Raw genomic sequence first — 18,235 nt, 5'->3', positions numbered from 1 at the left:
AATAACATTAACTCCACGGCGGACCCCCGCTTTTAATAGGGCAGCGTCAGGAAGAAAGAAATAGACAAAGGTGATAAACCGGTGAAAAAAGGAATAATGAAAAGTCCCCCAGGCCTCCGTACAAAAACCATTAACATTTAGCAGTACAGCCTCTCAGGGAAGCTCCAAGCCCCCAATATCAGTGGGAAGGAAATACTTCCCACTCAGACCAGTTCATCTGGGAAGAGCTTAGTGTGTTGGTGTTTTTGTCTTGTTTTACCGCATAAATAGACGTATGCTGAGAAAAAAATACATTTCATCATGCTATAATAGAGGATTTCTACACTTTCATTTAAGCCTCAATTTTATTAACATAAAATAATCAGGGTACCCTTTAAAAACATAGTAAAACCAAAATTATGGCTGTAAAGTAATGACTGATGGCTGATGTTTGTTTTGTAACAAACTGAAGTGAGGCCATCACCTAGGGAGTCCATAAACTTATTCTAAGGATGCTGACGTTGGTCAAAACATTTCAGGGACTCCTCTTTGGGAACTGCCTTCAGAGCTAGCTTCCAAGCCCCACAAGAAAATCAGTCTCATTCCTCTATAGTCACACCCGCACAATACTAGCATAAATTTAGTACGGGGAAACTGAATAATTTAAGACACCACGAGATTTAATCTTATCCTTAAATGTGAATGCCAATTTTCACATTGTAAAATTGTCATTTAATTTACATATAGCAAGAAGCTGTTGCCTCGAGTAAAAATTGTGTCAAATTAAAAGTAAACCATTAAATTACTATGTTTACAGATTTTTAAGTACACAACTTATTTTTAATCTAAGAATAAGTGTATTCATCGGAAGATAATGAACAACAGGCATTTAATAACATTTTAATTTTATGTGTTTAAATATTCATAGCTATGTTCATAAACCCATATGCCTGATCTAGTGATTATGCTTATGAAATGCAGTATTTCTTATATGCCCTAACTCTCCATCTATTGTCTGAAAACTGCATTAATTTGCACCCCAGTACAAATCACTATGTTTTTAGTAAAATATTCCATAATATTAAAAATAGGAAACTACCCCAAAGCAATGAAACAATAGCTACCTGCAAGAGGAAAAGAAGCGAATTAACATTTGTCCAGGGCCTACTCTGTGCCAGGCTCTTTATGGACATGTTCTTGTTTAATCCTTAGAATAACCCTAGGAGGTATTATTATCATAGTGCAGCTGGCTCATGCACAACTTGGTAGTTTACCTTTCCAAGGGCTTTTTTAATAATCCCATTATAACACTCCACTGCCTGTCTGAAAGAACGCAGTTCTTGTTCTTAAAAACAAAAACAAAACAAAAAATTCTACCAACAAATCTCTGGGGGGATATAAGAATGTCAAGTTCTAGGGAGCTAAGAATCAAAGAATCATAGTCTTTCTTGACCGGCCTGTGTGCCTACTCTTGATGTAAATGAACAACAAAAATCAGAGGGAGATGAGCAGTTTTCCCCTCTACTTAAAAAATTATAGTATCACCAGTCTACTTAGCAGAAATTTTAATAAAACTGGATCTAAAGAACCAATAGCAATATACTCTATCAGTCCGCAGTTTTACAATACCTCATCATGGCATAATCACGTCAAATAAATAGAATGATGGCCACTCACAGATTACATTAGATTACAGATGTTAAATGTAAAATGAGAAATCAAGTATCTAGAGTTCGAAGAATTTCTCTGAAGTGTCTTCATCTTCTCTAGCACTACAGTTAATTAACGACAACTTGTGTTTTAATAACACCTATATTCCATGATTCTATAAGTGTTCTAATCAATGGTTGCCAAGTTGTCTGCCCCAAGAACCACTCTGGAGCTTCTGAATAATGTACATGTAATGTGCTGTGCTGCTATGTCCCCTTTCCAGAGGCCCTCCTTTCTCCTTTAAGGTTATTTTCGGCTTTGTCTTTCCCTCTCTTTCTCACCCAAATAGCGGTGTTCAAATGCTCTTTTTTCTCCAAAGTCCTACCTCCAGTTCTTCCTTCTAATCATCCCATTCAATCCTTGACTCTGAATTCTTCCCCTGACCTCCCCAGCACCTGGCCCTGAGTCCCTCTGGGAAAACACTGTGAGCTCAAAACAGTTGGTTGGAGTTTGTTCAGTGGGTTTTTTTTCCCCCAAGTTTATTGCTCAGTGAAAGCCAAGGTATATCATGAAAAATGTGAATAGAATATAAATTGTCCCAATTCAACAGGTTAATCAAGGTTATTTAGGGGCTATAGTTGTCACTGTAATAAAATAATCACAAAAAATAATTTAAATGGTTTTATTTAAGTCAAACAACAATTGTAGAGATCCTAGATATCGCTTTTTGAACACAAACATAGGAGATTAACAAAACAAGCATTCATATTTCTAGTTTTAAACACTTTAGTTCTACATGTGGAATGCAGATATTTGAAAGAGATTTTCAACAAGGTCAACACAATGTATGAGATAATACGCACTGGGTTATGGATTAGGCTAGTCTTCACCTCCATCTTCCCGTTTATGATCCTAAATTGGCTGGGGGAGTGTGTGTGTGTGTGTGGGGGGGTGCTTTTTTGCTTTTTCATTTCACAAATGATTGCTCAACACAGAATGAAATACACCAAAAGAAGAAAATAGTCTTTTTATACCTAGGGAAGAAGCTACTACTCTTAAAATGATCACTTCAAGGTAACAGACATCCAAATTGATGTGGTTTTCTTTGAAACCTCATCAGTAAATCATTTCTTGCACAGTAGGTTCGGCATGAACCCTGCATTTAGGATAGGTAGTGTTATGGAGGGCTGGCTGCTGCATACCAACGTCAGTATCAAGTTCTTCATCAGGAATTAGAGACTGTCCCGGATACCAAGCAGGACAACACTGGCAAAAAAACAAAAAGTGAACTGCAGATAGGTCAAAACAAGCTACATTTACTCTTAGAAAATTTTCATAAAACATTACTGGATATGTCATTTTAAATGCTAGCTTATAATAAAACACGATGGAATCCTTTCTTTTTAATACCTCATGTTCAAAGGTATTAGAGGTATGGTCTTTACATAGGTTGTGTTTTAATAAAACACATTAGACAACATACACATCTTATTAGAGAACATTAAAAACTTGCCAGCTGGTGAAGGCTATTTTTATAGTTACTATAGAGCTCACGTTTCTCTATTCAATCAGATCAGTAAATGGGTTCAACTGTCATCACATTAAAAATATACAAAATTGTTTGCTCTATTAGATGATTTTTAAAGAAATATACTTTCTTTAGTTTTAACAGATTCTTGGCAACAGGAATCTTATTCAAAAAAGTTTTGCTCCTGTGTTAAGTTACTATCAGTCCAAGTGCTCTGAACACTCCCCCCTTTAAATGCTTCCTGCAAACTTAGTTTTTCAAGCTGTAAATTTCAATAGTTATGGTAGAAACCAAACCTCAGTGGGAAAAGCAGTGCCCTTTGGAGTTGTCATTCAAACAAATATAAGAGTTCTACCAATTTATCACTTGTCTAGTTTTGCAGAAATTCCATTCACATAACTCCTATGAAAATCAACCACAGTTTTACCATATCAAATGACCCAAAGCACACCACAGGTATCCAGGGGAGATCGTTCACCAGTGCATCTTTAGCTTGATTTTAATGTCAACCTTAGAGACAATCCGGGCGCTGCAGTTCTCAGAGACAAACTGCCTACCCATGGGCTAAAGATTTTTCAAGTTAATGAACTTTTCATTTGCCACACTTTTGGTACCAAGAGATTTAACCAGGAAAAAGCTCAAACCTCAGGGTTCAAACTACAGCATGAAAAAATAAAGTATACAGCAAGCACCATCTACTTCCTTTGATCTCTCAAAGATGTCAACACTCTATTCCAGTCCGGGGGTGGGGTGAAGTGGCTGAGCCCTGTAAGGAAACTTCACCCAAAGGGGGAAAAATCTGTTTGGGGGCAATTTCAAAACAAGTTTCCAAACTGCAGAAGGGACTCCAGCCCCTTTGACTTGCAGAAACCACACATAAGAAAAGGACAGAAAACACTACAAGGCAGGCTTATTTTAATTGCCCACGGGTTTCCAATGCAAAGCGCGACAACTTAAATGCATATTCCAAATTCTTGCTCCAAAGCCGTCTTCTTTGTGCACTGAAAAGGAGGAAAGACAACCCCATCAATTGTTCTCTGCAGATAAAGGCACTGTTTTGTAGTTTTCCCCCAAATCTGAGCCAGCTTTGCTAATGACCTGCCCACCCACCTGGGGCCCTTCCCAAGGTGGCCCACGGGAGGTGCCCCACACCTTCAGGAGCCCAAATACTCGACAGCGGGCAGCCCCAGTAGGCTGTCTTTTCGTTTAGCTGCTGGCCTCCACGAAGACGCAACCTGAAAGAATTCGTGCCGCTTATTTTTCTAGAGGAGACGGGGGTCAATGACTACATTTTTAAAACCCCACATTGTTTTTTCCTCACGAAAGACATCTGAAGGCGAATCTGCAACATTTTCTGCAGAGAAAACACGGACTCGAGATCCCAGAGCTACCAGGGGTTCTTTCACACGCCAGTATTAAGGCAGTTAAGCAAAAGCTGAATGAAAGTTTTCGGAATTGTGACCTTTTTTTCTTTTTTCGTTAGACCACCAGCTGTTACAGCACACACAAAAGCGTACACAGTACTGTTTTTCATAGGTCCGCGTTTAAATGAGATATGCAGAAAACGGGGCCTGAGGAAAGTGTAGGGTTCGAAATCGCAATGGCACATCCGTGTCGCTAATCCAGGGCATTTGGTTTGGAAACGGTGCCTCCGTGCTCCGCTCACGAGCCCCGCCATTGTCCTGGAAGAGAACAGTGTCCACTCCTTGGCATTTCGAGACTCGAAGGTGCTGGGGGATCCCGACACGGTCACGAAGCTCAAAATGGCATCCCCCACCCCAGAGGGCCCGGGAGAAACGATTTCAGTCGGGACTGGAGGGAGTGGCGGCCTCGAGTGGGTTTCGGGTCCAAGCCGCCCCCCACGCCGGGAACCCCAGCCCCCAGAAGACTCGCCAACTTCCCACGCCCAGTATGCCCTGGAAGAACTTCTTCGCTTCCGTTTTTTGTTTTTTTTTTTAAACAATTTTGCGCTCGGCCGCCACGACCTACATTCTCCCGCGAGGCGCTCCTAGCCGAGGAATAACAAGGGAGTTGAAACCACACAACAGTTCGGCAGCCCGCAGTCAGCGCTTTGCTGCGCTCCGCGGGGGTTCGCATCCGGCCGCCATGTTCCTGACCCGAGAGCCGCCCCCAAAACCAGCCCCCCTTCGCCCCAGCCCTCCCCTCCGCCCCCCTCCCGGCCCGGCCCGGCCGAGGCCGCGGCGCTGCAAAGCCGCTTTCAACTCTCCCCCGCCGCCCCTCGCAGCGAAACCCGACTCGACGGCTGCCGGCTGTGCGCCTGCGCGCGGCGCGGGCTCGGGAGCAGGCGTGGGGGCGGGTGGGGGAGGCCGGCGGGCTCCCGGCCGCGGCTTGAAAAGGCCGGAGCGACGGGGAGCGGGGGAGGGGTTGGGGCCCGGGCCGGAGCCTACTCTTTCCTCCCAGCGGGTCACCGCTCCAGCCTCGGCGCGGCTCTCACACGTGCGCGCTAAAAACCCACTTCAAAGTCTGTTCTTGGCGCGGGGGCCGCCCCTGGGCCCTCGCGCGGGCCGCCAACCAGGCCCCGAGCCTTGCCACCCCCTCCAAAACCCTGGCGCGGCGACGAGACCGGGAGGGCCGAGCGCGAGAACGCTCGCTTAAGAGCCCCGGGCGCTAGTATCGGCCTTCGGGCGTGCGAGTACCTCCCTCCCTCCCCCACCCCACCGCACCGCCTTAAGAAAATGAATGGAACGCAAAGTTTGCGGCCAGCCCTGCGCTGTGGCCATCGGAGCTCACCATTGTTTGGGCTCGTATTGACCCCAGGTCCGGATTAGGTAGCGGCTGATTCCTGCTTTACAGCCCCGCCGGCCTAATGAGGCCGGGAAGGCGACGGGGCGCGAAGCGTCCTCGGAGCCCGGGCGACCGCCGGCTTACGGCCGCCAAGGGCCCTGTAGGTGGAGGTCAAAGGGTCAGCTGGCCGAGACCGCGAGAGAATTGACCGTAGGAAATGAGGTCCCCTCCTCCCGGCCCCAGCTTCGAACGGGCCTTGCAAGAACTTGGTGTGTGTACAGGGACCCCGAGCGGGAGCCCTGACTTTCGCAACGCCTGGCCTCGTCCCGGGGCAAAGCCTGACTAGACTTGAGCCCCGAGGGGGCAGACAGCCCGAGAGAAAACCAGCCTAGCTGCCGGGCGGAGATCCCGCGCTTCAGGGGATGAGCACGCCGGTAGCGATTCTTTCAGAAACTTAAGTGGAAAGAGGCCCTTAGACTTTTTTCGTTTGTTTGGGGGGTTTTATAAGGGGAGGAGAAGGAGCCAGGGGCGAAGAGGCGAGGAGACAGCAGGCAGCGAGGAGGGGGGGAGGGGCGAGTAAGTCCTGAACACAACTTTCCTGGGAGGCTTTGTGAACGGAGGAGATCCCTGCTAACTCTCCAACCTCCGCAGTAGCTAAGACCGACTGCCCTGCTTAGCCTGGACCCGGATCTTTAACCTTCCAAGGTGGATGAAGTCCACACTTCTGTCTGCGTGGAAATAGACACCTTCCCCTTCCCCACCCAACGTGTAAATCTTAAACTAAACCACCCATTTTGGAAAAGACGGACTTTTCACAAAGGTCTTACCAGGTGCAAGAAGTAAAATAACAGGTCGATTACGAAGAACCCAGCTGACATTCATGGTTTCCAGCTGATCTATCTTTAGGGCTACAAGGTTCTTTTGTTGGGGGGTGGGGGGTGCGTATTCTTTAAGGTATTTACTGAAAATTCAAGAATGTCAATGTGCACTCCCAGAGTCAGATTATAGGAAGAAAATCTGTGAAAAGTTTTCTACTAACGTAAACTTTTCTTTGCAACAAGTGACAAGGGCACAGGGATAGACTATTTGAGAAATATGATGCTACACCCAGGTTAGAGGAAATCATGTAGAGGGGCAAAACTTTTACATTATCTTAATATAGGTTATCATCATTGTTCATTGGCATCTTCCCCTCTTAGGACACAACGCTCTACTGTAAATTTTTATGGTAGAGTAATTTCAAGCCTAGTAAAGAAAGAGCAAACTCTTCTTTGTGTCCTAAGGAGATGTTTAATTGTTTAATATATTTAATGCGGAGGGGTGGGGGAAGCAAGTTTCTGAAATAATCTTTCAACCAACCCATCATTCTATTGCCATTTAAGGTTAGGTTACATTGGGGGTGGAGAGGGAATTCATAGAGAAAACAGTAAACTGTGGAAGTTAGATGCATATTTCGGAAGAAAAACATTATTTAGACTTCAGTTGGAACACATTTAGAGCCAATCTTATGAGTATGCACTTTCTGAAAACTTGCTGAGCGTTTAAAATGGTCTCTGGTTTGAAGTGAAGGAAAAATCCTGAAATAGGAATTTGGTCCAGCACCCTCAATGTCAAGGTCAAGATTGGAATGTCTGGGCTACGAGTGGTAGACTGACCAGGTTACCTGCTCATCACTTGTGAAGTCATCCCAATCCGTTCATGGCATTCAGACCCTTGCCTTGTCTATTGGTGGAGGAAAGTGCAAAAAAAACGCATTCTCCACAAACAAAAAATCGCATCCAAAGCATTTTGCAATTAGAAACTGTCAATAATTAACTGTTGACAAACATCAGTAGATAACTTAAAATGCACTGCTTCAACTGTGTCCAGGGAATCAAAGTTTCGTTTAATCATCAGAACTTCTCTGAGCATTTCAATTTAAGGTCGATTTATTTGAACATGGAAGAAAATCAGGCACCAAATACAAAAAGTTATAAATAGATGTGCCAAGACTTTATTTCTTCAAAAAGAACAATAAACAAAATTCTAGAATTCAAAATGATTATGTATAATACCAAACTGACTGCCACCAAAAATCCTAGAGCACTGCCCCTTCAAGAGAAGGAGGTACTTGGCCTATTCATTACATTTCTAAATTCTTTACAATTCCTTATCTCCACCATTCTATTTGCTGATTTGCAAGTTGGTTATTCATGAAGAGATTGGGCTCTCAATATTAAACAGCACCCTAAATTAGTAAAAAAACAAAAAACAAAAAACCTCTCTCAGTACTCTACCCACTCCACCCCCCCAAAATAGCAATCACTTTCTTTTTCATATAACTGTAAGAGAACTGTTTGTCCAAATGAGTTGCTTCGCTGAAGATTAAATGGATTGTTAATATTTTATCACAAAGCAAACAACCATTTTTCATTGTTATTGATTTTAATGGAAACAATGCTCTTAACATCTTTGCCTACAAACCATGAACTTTAAAAATACACATTTTGCAAATGTTTTTTCTTTCCATAATATTTCAGAACCGCTGCAGTTATTACACCGCTATAAAAATGTTATGAATAATTGTGATAATTACGAATTGAACTATATACAGCAAAACAAACCAGCCTTTGCCTTCCAAAATTGTAAATGGACTATGGTTCTTTTAAGAAGCACTTTAATCATAAGTAAGCACGGCTCGACTGGCCTTACTCATCACCACTGTTTCAGACATATGCTTACTTTTGAAAATATATAGATAGATAGATTTGATAGGCAGATTAGATACGTCATAGATACAAACATATATAGGTATATGGGTGATCTCTCAATAGAATAGACAGACATGCATCTTGCCGCAATGTTCATTTTTATGTAAGATAATAAAAAAAAACTAAGGGACATAAAACTCATTAGGTTACCTTATGTTTATATATGTAGGGCAGGGATGATTAAATCCAGCTTCTCAGTCTTTGAAGTACAAGATTGAGATGTCATGGCCACTAACTGAATTGATCAGTAATATTTGATTTGCATGCCGAAAATCCAGGACAAACACATTTAAACTCGCAGTTAAACAACCATCTGAGCTAGAGATAAAGAAAGGAGGGTCTTCCCAGATGGAAACTGACACTGTAAAGAATCTATACTGCAATAGAAAAATAATTTAACAATTAAAAAAGGGATCTGAGTGAGTTATAAATACCAACAAACAAGTTTCATTTGCTCTTGTCTCCTCTTTGTAGAAGGAGGCTGTTACAAAACAAGAGAAAGGAGTCAGTGGTTCAAAAATTGTAAATTTGTGTTCTTTCAAAACAATAAAATTTAATGCTAAAGCGGTTATAATCAAAAGCTGTACAGAATTTGTTAGAAAACATTTTCCATAAATATTGTTCAGTTCCCGGCACTTGTAGCAATAATTAAATTACAAACGATAAATATGGCATCAATGGATATGTATTTACAAAAAAAAAGTTATTACAAAAGGCAACTGTATACTAAACGTCACAATCTGTGTAGAGTAACATCACATCCTCAGCCTGAAAAAATACTGAACAACAGTTTCGACCCCATTAGACAAAAATACATTCACAAATGTAATGCTTTGAGGAAAAGTTCAAGACATAACAGGACTTTGGCACGGTTTAAGACTGTGAGAGTTTAAACAATCACCACTAAGGCGAAGATTTTTCCATCAGTTTTAACATCACCACCACCACCACCAATAAGCCTTCTATAACTTCCTCTCAGGAAACAGGACAAGAGTTAAAATGAACTGAAGGCGTTTAGGGATGGGGTGAGCAGAGAGCAAGAGAAAAGGGAGGAAAAAGCAGTGAGAAGATTTTTTTTTTTAATCCTTCAAATGCCAAAACATATTTTCTAATCCTGAGAAAAAAGGGCATGGCTACTTTGGGATCTTGCCCCAAAACCTTCCTGGACAATTGCAATTAACAAGATGTAGCCCTATGTATGGCCTCTTGCCTTAAAACTCCATTTCCATCTGATTGGTCTCAGTTTTCTTTTTAAAATGCATTTGGTCCATTCTATGGTTAACAGGGTTTGTGTTTGTGTTTGTCCTCAGACGTACCATTCGTTAAAATTGGGAGGAAGTCCAGGGTTGTGGCTGGTGCTAGTTTGAACTGCAGAAGGGGTTTTAGTGGTATCTTTACTGTTTGCAGAAGCTATAGCGGGTGGAGTGGAAGATTCATAGCCTGAACTGGCAGCAGGGGAGGAATCTGACCCTTGAGATTCATGAACCTAAAATTAACATGTATATATTATAATGAATATAATTCCAACTGGCATTGTGCAAGCAAAAACAAGAGCAGAATTAGAGCACTGTAAGAGCAAGACCGCCCAGTGACCCACTTAAAAGAGAAATGCTGCTGATTTGGGGGTTTTGTTTTTAATTTCCACATTACCGATGTCTAGAAAACCCCAAGATGTTCACCAACAAAACAGTCTGAGTCCTAAGACTGGCATTATGGAAAAGGAATAAAGCACTCTGATTTACTCATGCCCCTTCAGAAATGCTTTCTCCGCGGATGGAGCGGGGTAAGCACGTAGTCTTTGGGGCCCTACAAAATACTCCGGGCCCAGGTTTCGCCAAGCCCGCTTTGGCTTGGGAAAGCAGGTACAGAGAAAGGTGGCACGGGTGCCCTGGTCGCTGCGAGGTCTCAGACAAATGCGTGGGAATCCCACCGCGCTCCTCGGCCCTATTGTTTTACCGAAAGCCGAAGAGGGAATGAACCACCCGCCCCCGGGTTCGGCGCGGGCACTCGCGGTTCCCACCGCGGGCTGAGCCGGGTAGAGGCGGCCACTGAGACCTCCAGCCCTGGCGAGCTCGGTTAGAGCTTCCCAGTAAACAACTGATTGTTCCCTCCGCTCCCTCCTCCTCCCCACTGTGCTCTCCCCCGCCCCCCTCCGGGTCCCCAAAATGGGTTCAAGGTGTCAACGCTGGAGCAAATCGGATTTAACGTGGAAGATACAGGGTTGGCAGCGCAGGCGCTTCCGTTCCGCGACCCGGTGTCGGGCCGAGTGTTTATAAACCGCCGACCGCTAATAAAGAGGTAATTACCTTCATGTGCTTGCGCAGGGAGCTCGGGTGCGTGTAGGACTTGTCGCACACTTTGCAGATATAGGGCTTGTCCGAGGTGTGCACATGCATGTGCTTCTTGCGGTCGCTGCTGTTGGCAAAGCGTCTGTCACAGCCTTCAAATTCACATTTGAAAGGTTTCTCACCTGCAGAAGGCAGAAACGCAAAGGGGGGTAAATATGGTCAGGGGCCGCGAGCTTCCTTGGGCCGAGCAGCGGGAGACAGAGCGTCCGGCGGTCCTCCCTCCCGAGAGGGAGCGCCCACTGGGGGCGGCTGTAGCATCTCTTTTCCCTGGTGAAAAATGGAGAGCGCGGGTTGAGCCTGCTGGGGTGGGGAGTGGTGGTCGGGGGCGGGGGTGGGGCAGGGCCGGCCCAGAACCTGCCCGGCCCTTTGTTCTCGCGCGGGATGGAAAGCCCCTGGCTCCTCCAAAGTTGCCCCTGAGTAGCGGTACCCCCCTACCCGGCCCGGGGCCTCCAAGCGCAGCCCCGTTCCGCCGATATCTCGGCGTTGCAGCCAAGGCTGGGCGGGACAATGGACCGGGGACGGGACAATCCCTTTTAGTTCCTCCTTTGTACCTTTTAATTTGCCTCTTTCAAATGCAGCGGTTTTGCTAAGCCCAGTATTAAAAAGCTTGGGTCGTCGTACTTAACGTTCGAAAAGGGAAAACTATATAAATCCAGGGGCTCCGGACAGTTTTACAAGATGCTCTGAACAAGCCACGAAACTGTGGTGCCTTTTCTACTTTAGCTTTCCTCCCGAAGGACTGAATTGAACCTGGAACTCCAAATAAAAATAGTTTGACAAAAGTATCATTTAATTAGGAGATGTGCCAATCAATGGTAAAAAAGAGCGGAAGTAACCGAAAGTTAGTTTTCATTAGCATTTCTATGGTTGCCTCCCCCGACTGTGCGCCGAGACTAAGTCGCTTGTAAGCAATTCCTCTCCACACGTTCGGAGTCCCTTCATAGTAACCCAGAAAGAGACAAAAAGAGGCGGCGCCAGTTTGTTCCTGGGCGCGAGAAGGTTCCAATTAGCTCCTGAGACCGCAGAGCCGTCTGCCCGGGAAGCTAGAACTGGGCAAAAGCGCCGCGGGGCGGGGAAGGCGAGAGGTGGAGGGACAGTGACAGCGCTACTTTCTCGAGCGGCCCCGGCGGGGCGCCGCCCCTCTCTCTCGCCGCCACCCCTCGCTCCCTCGCGCTGAAAGTCGGCTTCGTGGCGCGGTGCCGCGGCGGACCCCGCGCCCGCCCTCCCGCCCTCCCCCTTACCTGTGTGGGTCCTCTTGTGGATCTTGAGGTTCTCGGAGCGGGCAAAGATCTTCCCGCAGCCTGGGAAGGGACAAGGGAAGGGCTTCTCGCCCGTGTGCACCCGAATGTGATTGACCAGTTTGTACTTCGCCTTGAAGGACTTGCCCTCGCGGGGGCACTCCTCCCAGTAGCAGACGTGGTTGTTCTGCTCCGGTCCCCCCACATGCTCCATGGTGACATGTGTCACCAACTCGTGCATGGTGCTGAAGGTCCGGTCGCAGCTCTTCTTGGGCCGGCTCAGCTGAGCCTCGTCGATCCACTTGCACGACAGCTCCTGCTTGATGGGCTGCCGCATGTAACGGAAGAAGGCGCCGGGCCCGTGGTGGGCCGCCACGTTCACGCCCATGTTCATGTTCATGGGGCTGTAGTTAGGGAACTGCGCGCCGGCCGTGTAGGGGTCCGTGCGCGGGCTGGCCACCGGGCGGTACGGATCGGCGCGGCCGAACAACTCTCCGCGCAGCCCCAGGTGGACCTGGTTGTTGTCCACGTGCCCGGTGGGCGACGGGTGCCCGGCGCCCTGCTCGTGTAGCCCGGGGAAGAGCAGGTAGCCAGGGGGCTCAGGAATGCCAGCCGGAGCGTGCAGGCTGCTCGCCGAGCCGGCGAAGAGCCCGTGCTGCCCGCCACCCGAGGCCGCCTCGCCGAGCCCAGAGCCGCGCTGGCGGAACAGAAAGTCGCGAGTGGAGTTGAAGGCGGCGGAGGCGGCACCGCCGTAGCTGGGCACCTGGCCGGCGTGGTGATGGTGGTGATGGTGGTGGTGATGATGGCCCAGGGCGTTGGCGTAACCCGAACCCTGCGGCGTGAACGCCGAGCTCTGGCCGGAAGACAGATCGTGAGCCGCGGCGGGGCTCAGCTTGAAGGCAGCGGCGGCGGCGGCGGCGTGGGGCGAGTCCCCGAAGGGATTCAGCCCAATGCCCGCCGGCTCGCGGTTGGGCATCTCGTGGTGGCGCGGCGCGCCGAAGCTGCCCACTCCCAGCCCGGGGAACTGCGGGCCTCCGTCCAGGAGCATCGTCATGGGTGGGGCGTTCTGGTCACCAGCGATCCGGCTGAAATGAGCGAGGGTGCGGGCGAAGGAGATCTCCGAAGTGTCGCAGTCGGAGAGGGGTGGAGGCGGTTGGACACTGTCGGGAGACCCCCAAGGCAGTACCAGGGGCTGCAACTTTCCGTCGCTGCAAGTCTCCTGCAGAGGGATAGGAGGGAGGAGGGGAAGTAGAAGGACCTGGAGGGGGGAGAAGGGAGGAGAAAAGACTCTGGGACTAGATCTGGTTTAACAAACTAACAAGCGCGCACAAAGAAAAATAAGCAAAATAATAAGTGGAGGGCGGAGTTTGCCAATCCTGTCCGGGGCACCCCTCCTCTCCCCGAGAGCGCACAACCGCGGGGCCAGGAGGCTCCCTCGGCACGGGCCTTACGGCTAGACTGCGCTTAGAAGCAGAGCCAGCTCGCGGCCGGCGGGCAGGAGGCAGGCTCGGTCCTCGCGGCTCGCCGCGCCAGACCCAGCCTCTTCGCCTCCAGAGTAATGTCCTTGGACTGATAAAGTCACTCACTCACTCCTCTCACATAAACCGAGCGGGAGGCCGCGCGGCGAGGGCCAATGGGGAGCCAGCTGGCCCGCGGTCACCTGACCCCCGGCCCCGCAGCCTATTGGCCGTCGCCACACTGATTGGCAGCGCGGAGCGGGGAACATGGCAGCCGCGGCCGAGCGGCCGCCGCTGATTGGACCGTGGCCGGGAGCCTGGCAGGTGAGGCGGCGGCGGCCGGGCGCCCGCGAGTGGGCTCCGCGGGGCTGGCGCTGCCGTGGGGAACTGGAGCCAGGCTCAAGCTGGCGACCGGCGGGGCGGAGCCAGGGCCTCTCCCTGGCTTCCCTCCCGCCAGAAACGGGCGAGCACCCCTCGGGCGCGCTTTACCCGCTTTGGCCAAATGAACTCTTTGCCGCGCGAGGATCGTTCCCACCGTCGGCGCGGCGCTGGACGTCCAGCCCCGCTTGGTCCGCTCCGCCTCAACGCCAAGAGAATGTGCCCCTTCCGCGGCCTAAGGGCGCGGATCCCGGGGCGAGAACAACAGTTACACTCTCGCGGCCCATTAGCCGCGTCCTCCTCACGCGCCACTGTGGGCCCTGATGTCCCCGAGAGCCCGGACCCAGGCCGGTCAGCTCGCCGTCTGTGACCCAAGCTGCTGCCGGCCGGCCGAGGCCCGAAGGAGGAGAAATGGTTACAGTTAGAGCCATCTCCCTTACTTCCGTCTGAGCCTCGCATTGACTCTTTGGTTTGTGAGTCGTGGCTGTAGTATACTGTCCCCACCACTGTCCCCGCCATCCCCCCCACACACGACACACCAGGCACAAGACGGCAAACACATATAACACAGTAAGCTCACACACACCACACTAAACACACACAACTAGCAACAGTAAGTACACACAACCCAGTAACACAACAAACTACACATAAAACAGTAAACAGGCACACAACAAATTAAACACACAACAGGATAAACACACGCACGTAACAGCAAACACACAGAAGCACAGATACTAAACATGCACAGTGTACACTTAGCCTGTGCACACCAAACATGCACACAACACACTACACAGCAAACTCACTAGACACACACAGGATCAGTGCCATTTTCAAACCACAGGGCTAAAGAGCTTCGAATTCTCAACATTTTCAAATGCAAAAGTGGGGGTCGGGAATGGGGATTGTGAGGTGGAATTTTCTTCCCTCTGAACTGCCAAGGCTTTGCCCTCTTCTACTCCTACCTGGAGAAGCATATAGTGACCTCGGGAACTTCTTACCCTTAAGGATTGACTTTCCAGGGTTGTGTGTGGGATCACTGTCCCCTCTCCTGTCTGGTGCGAGGTCTTTCTGGACATAATGAGCAGGTTCAGACAGGGCTATAAATCCACTCATTTTTTATCCAGCAGGGCATTTGCGAAGACTGTAGGAGAGTGAGAGTGAAAAGAAAAGGCGGAGAGAAAGATGGCTGTGATTGTCACACCCCGAAGAGAGCCGAGCCCCAAAGTCTGCGCCTTGAGGCAGCCTCACAGCCTGGCCGCCATCTCTCTGTAGGAAACCGAACATCTGATCAAGTTCAGAGGCGCTTGGCGAGACCGCCTCAAGCAGAGCTTTATAACTGCAGCCTTTCACTTCCTGCCCCCCCAATCCGCCTGGCCTGGTCAAGACTTCACCTTCTTTCTTTGCCAGTTTTCTGGGGGAAACCCTGCCGGTAGCGCACTTACGTAGTCACCCCCTCCCTTCAAACTCGCCCCAATTCTCCCTCTACATCACAGCTCTCTCCCCAGGTTGGAAGGTGAGTTCACTGCTGACTTAAATTATTACATCTACTGAAAACAGCTCTCCAAGACTGGCTTCCGTGCCGCTCAGCAGAGGGTTTCTTTGCGGGGGGGGGCGGGGCAGGGGGGAGGAAATGTTCACTGAAGAACAAATAAGCCTAAATCATGCAAATGAATTCCCTGGAGTCAGGTTTACAAAAAGGGATGATTGCTTTTCTTTCTTTTTCCCATTTCTTCCCCCTTCCCCCTTTAATATTCTCCCTTCCTTCTACCTCTCTTCACCTCCCACCAAGCCCCACGGACCCTGGGCGCACAGTTGGTCTGAAAAAGTTTGGATTTCCTACCGGCGCCAGCCCCGAGGAGAGCAGGGCTCTGGGGCGGGGAGGAGGCGGCTCTCGAGCCCTAACCCGGCCAGCGCTGATGCGAGGGTTTCCGGGGAGCCCGGCCAGGTACCCCGAGAACCAGGGGCCCGGCGCGTTTGGGAGTCCGGGCTGGCAGCGGGGCGTGGAGCCGAGGAAGGAGGGCGCCGAGGGAGCCTCGCCTGCCCCTTTGCGGGGAGGGGTCCCGAGCGCAGGGCAGGGGATGTCGCCGCCGCTGACCTACCCGGTGCCCAGTGTCCGTTTTGATATGGCCACATTCCGATAATTAATTGCCTCCAGCACGTGCTCTGTAGTCCCAGGAACAAAAAGGCATAATTCAATTAGGTCATCAACCGAGAAGTGGGGAGGGGGATGCTTGTTAAGGGGCCAACCTGAGGCGGTTCAGCCAGGCCAAAACCCCGGGCGGTGGAGCCCTTCCTGGGGCAGCCCGGCCCAGCCCGAGTGTGCGACTCTGAGGGGGTGTCGTTGCTCGTTGGGGCGCAGGGACCCCCGATGCCCCCAAGAGGACAAGGCTGGGGACTGTGTGAGCAGCAGGGCAGAGGCAGGCCATTTCGAATTCTATTTCGATTGGTCTGAGTGGAGGTTTCTTTTTGGGGAGGGGGAACCCTGAGCCTTGGAACACGATAGAAAGCGAAATACCTCCAGATATAGCAAGTTTCTGCAAAAGAAAACACCCCCCCCCCAGCAAAGCAAACCACTCCTGTTGGGCAATAATAATAATAATAATAATAAGCAAAGTTCTCCTGATTACCTGCAGCCCGCCGCCCCTCAACTCACTTTTCGGAGGAGACCCTGGGAACAACTTCGGGGGACAGGGGGCTTTAGGGAGCTGAGTCTGAGAGCAGAGTCGTGGCGGAAAGAGGCAAGTGAAGAAAAGTTTTTTTCTGCACACAGGCTGAGGCGAGGCAGAAGAAAGCTCTGGTTTCTTCGTTTCTCAGGTAGAGGAAAGAATCACTGGGCAGGGCAGGGCAGGGCAGGGTGACTAGAATCCAGGGGTCGTGGTTCTTATTTTACGCTAGAACCGAGGCTCCCTCGGCAGCTTTGGCTTACTGGGGTTTACATGTGTATTAGGCGGCGTAAATTAACCAATAAATCTCTTTTATGCGTCCCCCAGTTGTATGTGGTCTGGTCTAAATATCCACATGTCTGTACGGATAGGAAATATAATGGGATCCTTTCCCTCACACTGAGTTCAAACAGTAAATAGGAAAAAGATTTATTTTCATGCCCAAATCTGAAGCAATAAATAAAATCAGAGAAACTGATCATTGCCAAACGAGCAAAGCTTTTGAGCCAGAATTTTAGGATCCATCTTGGAGAAGCAGGAGGGAAACAGAACGTCCAGAGGGGCAGTAGGGACGAACTGGTTTCTCCATACAAGCCAGAGCCCCACTCTGCAGCACTTTTCTCTTCAGTCCAGCCTACTAAAAAACAAAACATGTACAGCAGTTGTGCTATCGGGCAGAATTTCTTCCTAAACACATTTTCTGTGGCGGACATGAAATTATCCTAAGTCGGAGACCTAGCAATTTTAAGTCCAAGGGAAACACTGCGGTCTTTTCTTCTGTTTTGTATTTAGAAAAGACTTGCAATCTAACACTCGCAACATTTTAAAGACCCTTTAAACCCAGCAAGGGGATTTCCGTTCTGCCAATGCTTCCTGATTTATTTCAATAAATGCATCTTTGAATCCAGGAAAGGAATTATTCCAAGACGCTGAATTTGGTGCCCCTGCCTCTTCCTAGCGAGGCACAAAGTATTTCTCGTTGAAACATGTCCTTGAAACTCACCATTATTCGCAATTTTTTTTCCTGGTAAATGACACTTTCTTTACATCAATCCCCACCCTTTCTTCAGAGTCCCAGATCTTTTTAAAAGAAAAACTGCAAATCGCAATAAAAAATGAAGGGGGAAGAAAGCTGGGAAAGGAATGCGTTTTTAACTCCTCTTTATTTTTATGCTAAGATAAAGCTCTTAATTGGCTTCAGGGGCCGAGCTAAACTATCGATCTCGGGAGCTCCGGGACTAGGGGACACTTTCATCAACCGCTCATTTGGGGTCCAGATTTTATTGGCTAGATCAGAGTTTTCACTACCCTCTCATCATTTGACAAAAATTTTGTAAGTCCTGGATACCTTTAAATTCAATATAGAATGAACAAATAGATATTGTTAACCAACCCTTTTTAAAAATCTGTTTTGTCTTTGTCCTCTGCAGTCCACCGCATATCGCTGCCCAATGTAATGAAATGCAAACCAGACAGGAATGAGACATTTTCAT

The 18,235-nt window shown here is 48.6% G+C and overlaps 1 protein-coding gene across 2 annotated transcripts; it reads right to left on the bottom strand.

The window, feature by feature from the left end:
• Window positions 1-2,745: 2,745 nt before the first annotated feature.
• ZIC3 (Zic family member 3) lies at window positions 2,746-13,292 on the bottom strand. 2 transcript variants are annotated; one of them, XM_032620335.1, is made up of 3 exons: window positions 12,242-13,292; window positions 10,959-11,122; window positions 2,746-2,895 (listed from the first exon to the last, which is right to left on the bottom strand). In XM_032620335.1, the coding sequence occupies exons 1-3, from the start codon at window positions 13,290-13,292 to the stop codon at window positions 2,746-2,748; spliced, it is 1,365 nt and encodes a 454-aa protein (XP_032476226.1). The 2 variants fall into 2 exon arrangements, with proteins under 2 accessions (XP_032476226.1, XP_032476225.1); XM_032620334.1 differs by lacking the exon at window positions 2,746-2,895 and adding an exon at window positions 9,959-10,138.
• Between the last annotated feature and the right edge of the window lie 4,943 nt (window positions 13,293-18,235).

Source organism: Phocoena sinus, chromosome X (assembly GCF_008692025.1).
Source record: "Phocoena sinus isolate mPhoSin1 chromosome X, mPhoSin1.pri, whole genome shotgun sequence".
In the NCBI taxonomy this organism is placed as follows: domain Eukaryota; kingdom Metazoa; phylum Chordata; class Mammalia; order Artiodactyla; family Phocoenidae; genus Phocoena; species Phocoena sinus.
This window is presented reverse-complemented; position numbering and strand designations above follow the sequence as displayed.

Bases quoted from the DNA above. Each gene is read 5' to 3' on its own strand.
- ZIC3 (XM_032620334.1), bottom strand. From the start codon at position 13,292: ATGACGATGCTCCTGGACGGAGGCCCGCAGTTCCCCGGGCTGGGAGTG. The intron at 11,123-12,241 runs GTAAGGGGGAGG...TGCCTTCTGCAG, and splicing joins CCACAAGAGGACCCACACAG to GTGAGAAACCTTTCAAATGT. The intron at 10,139-10,958 runs GTAATTACCTCT...TGTTAATTTTAG, and splicing joins CCCTGCGCAAGCACATGAAG to GTTCATGAATCTCAAGGGTC.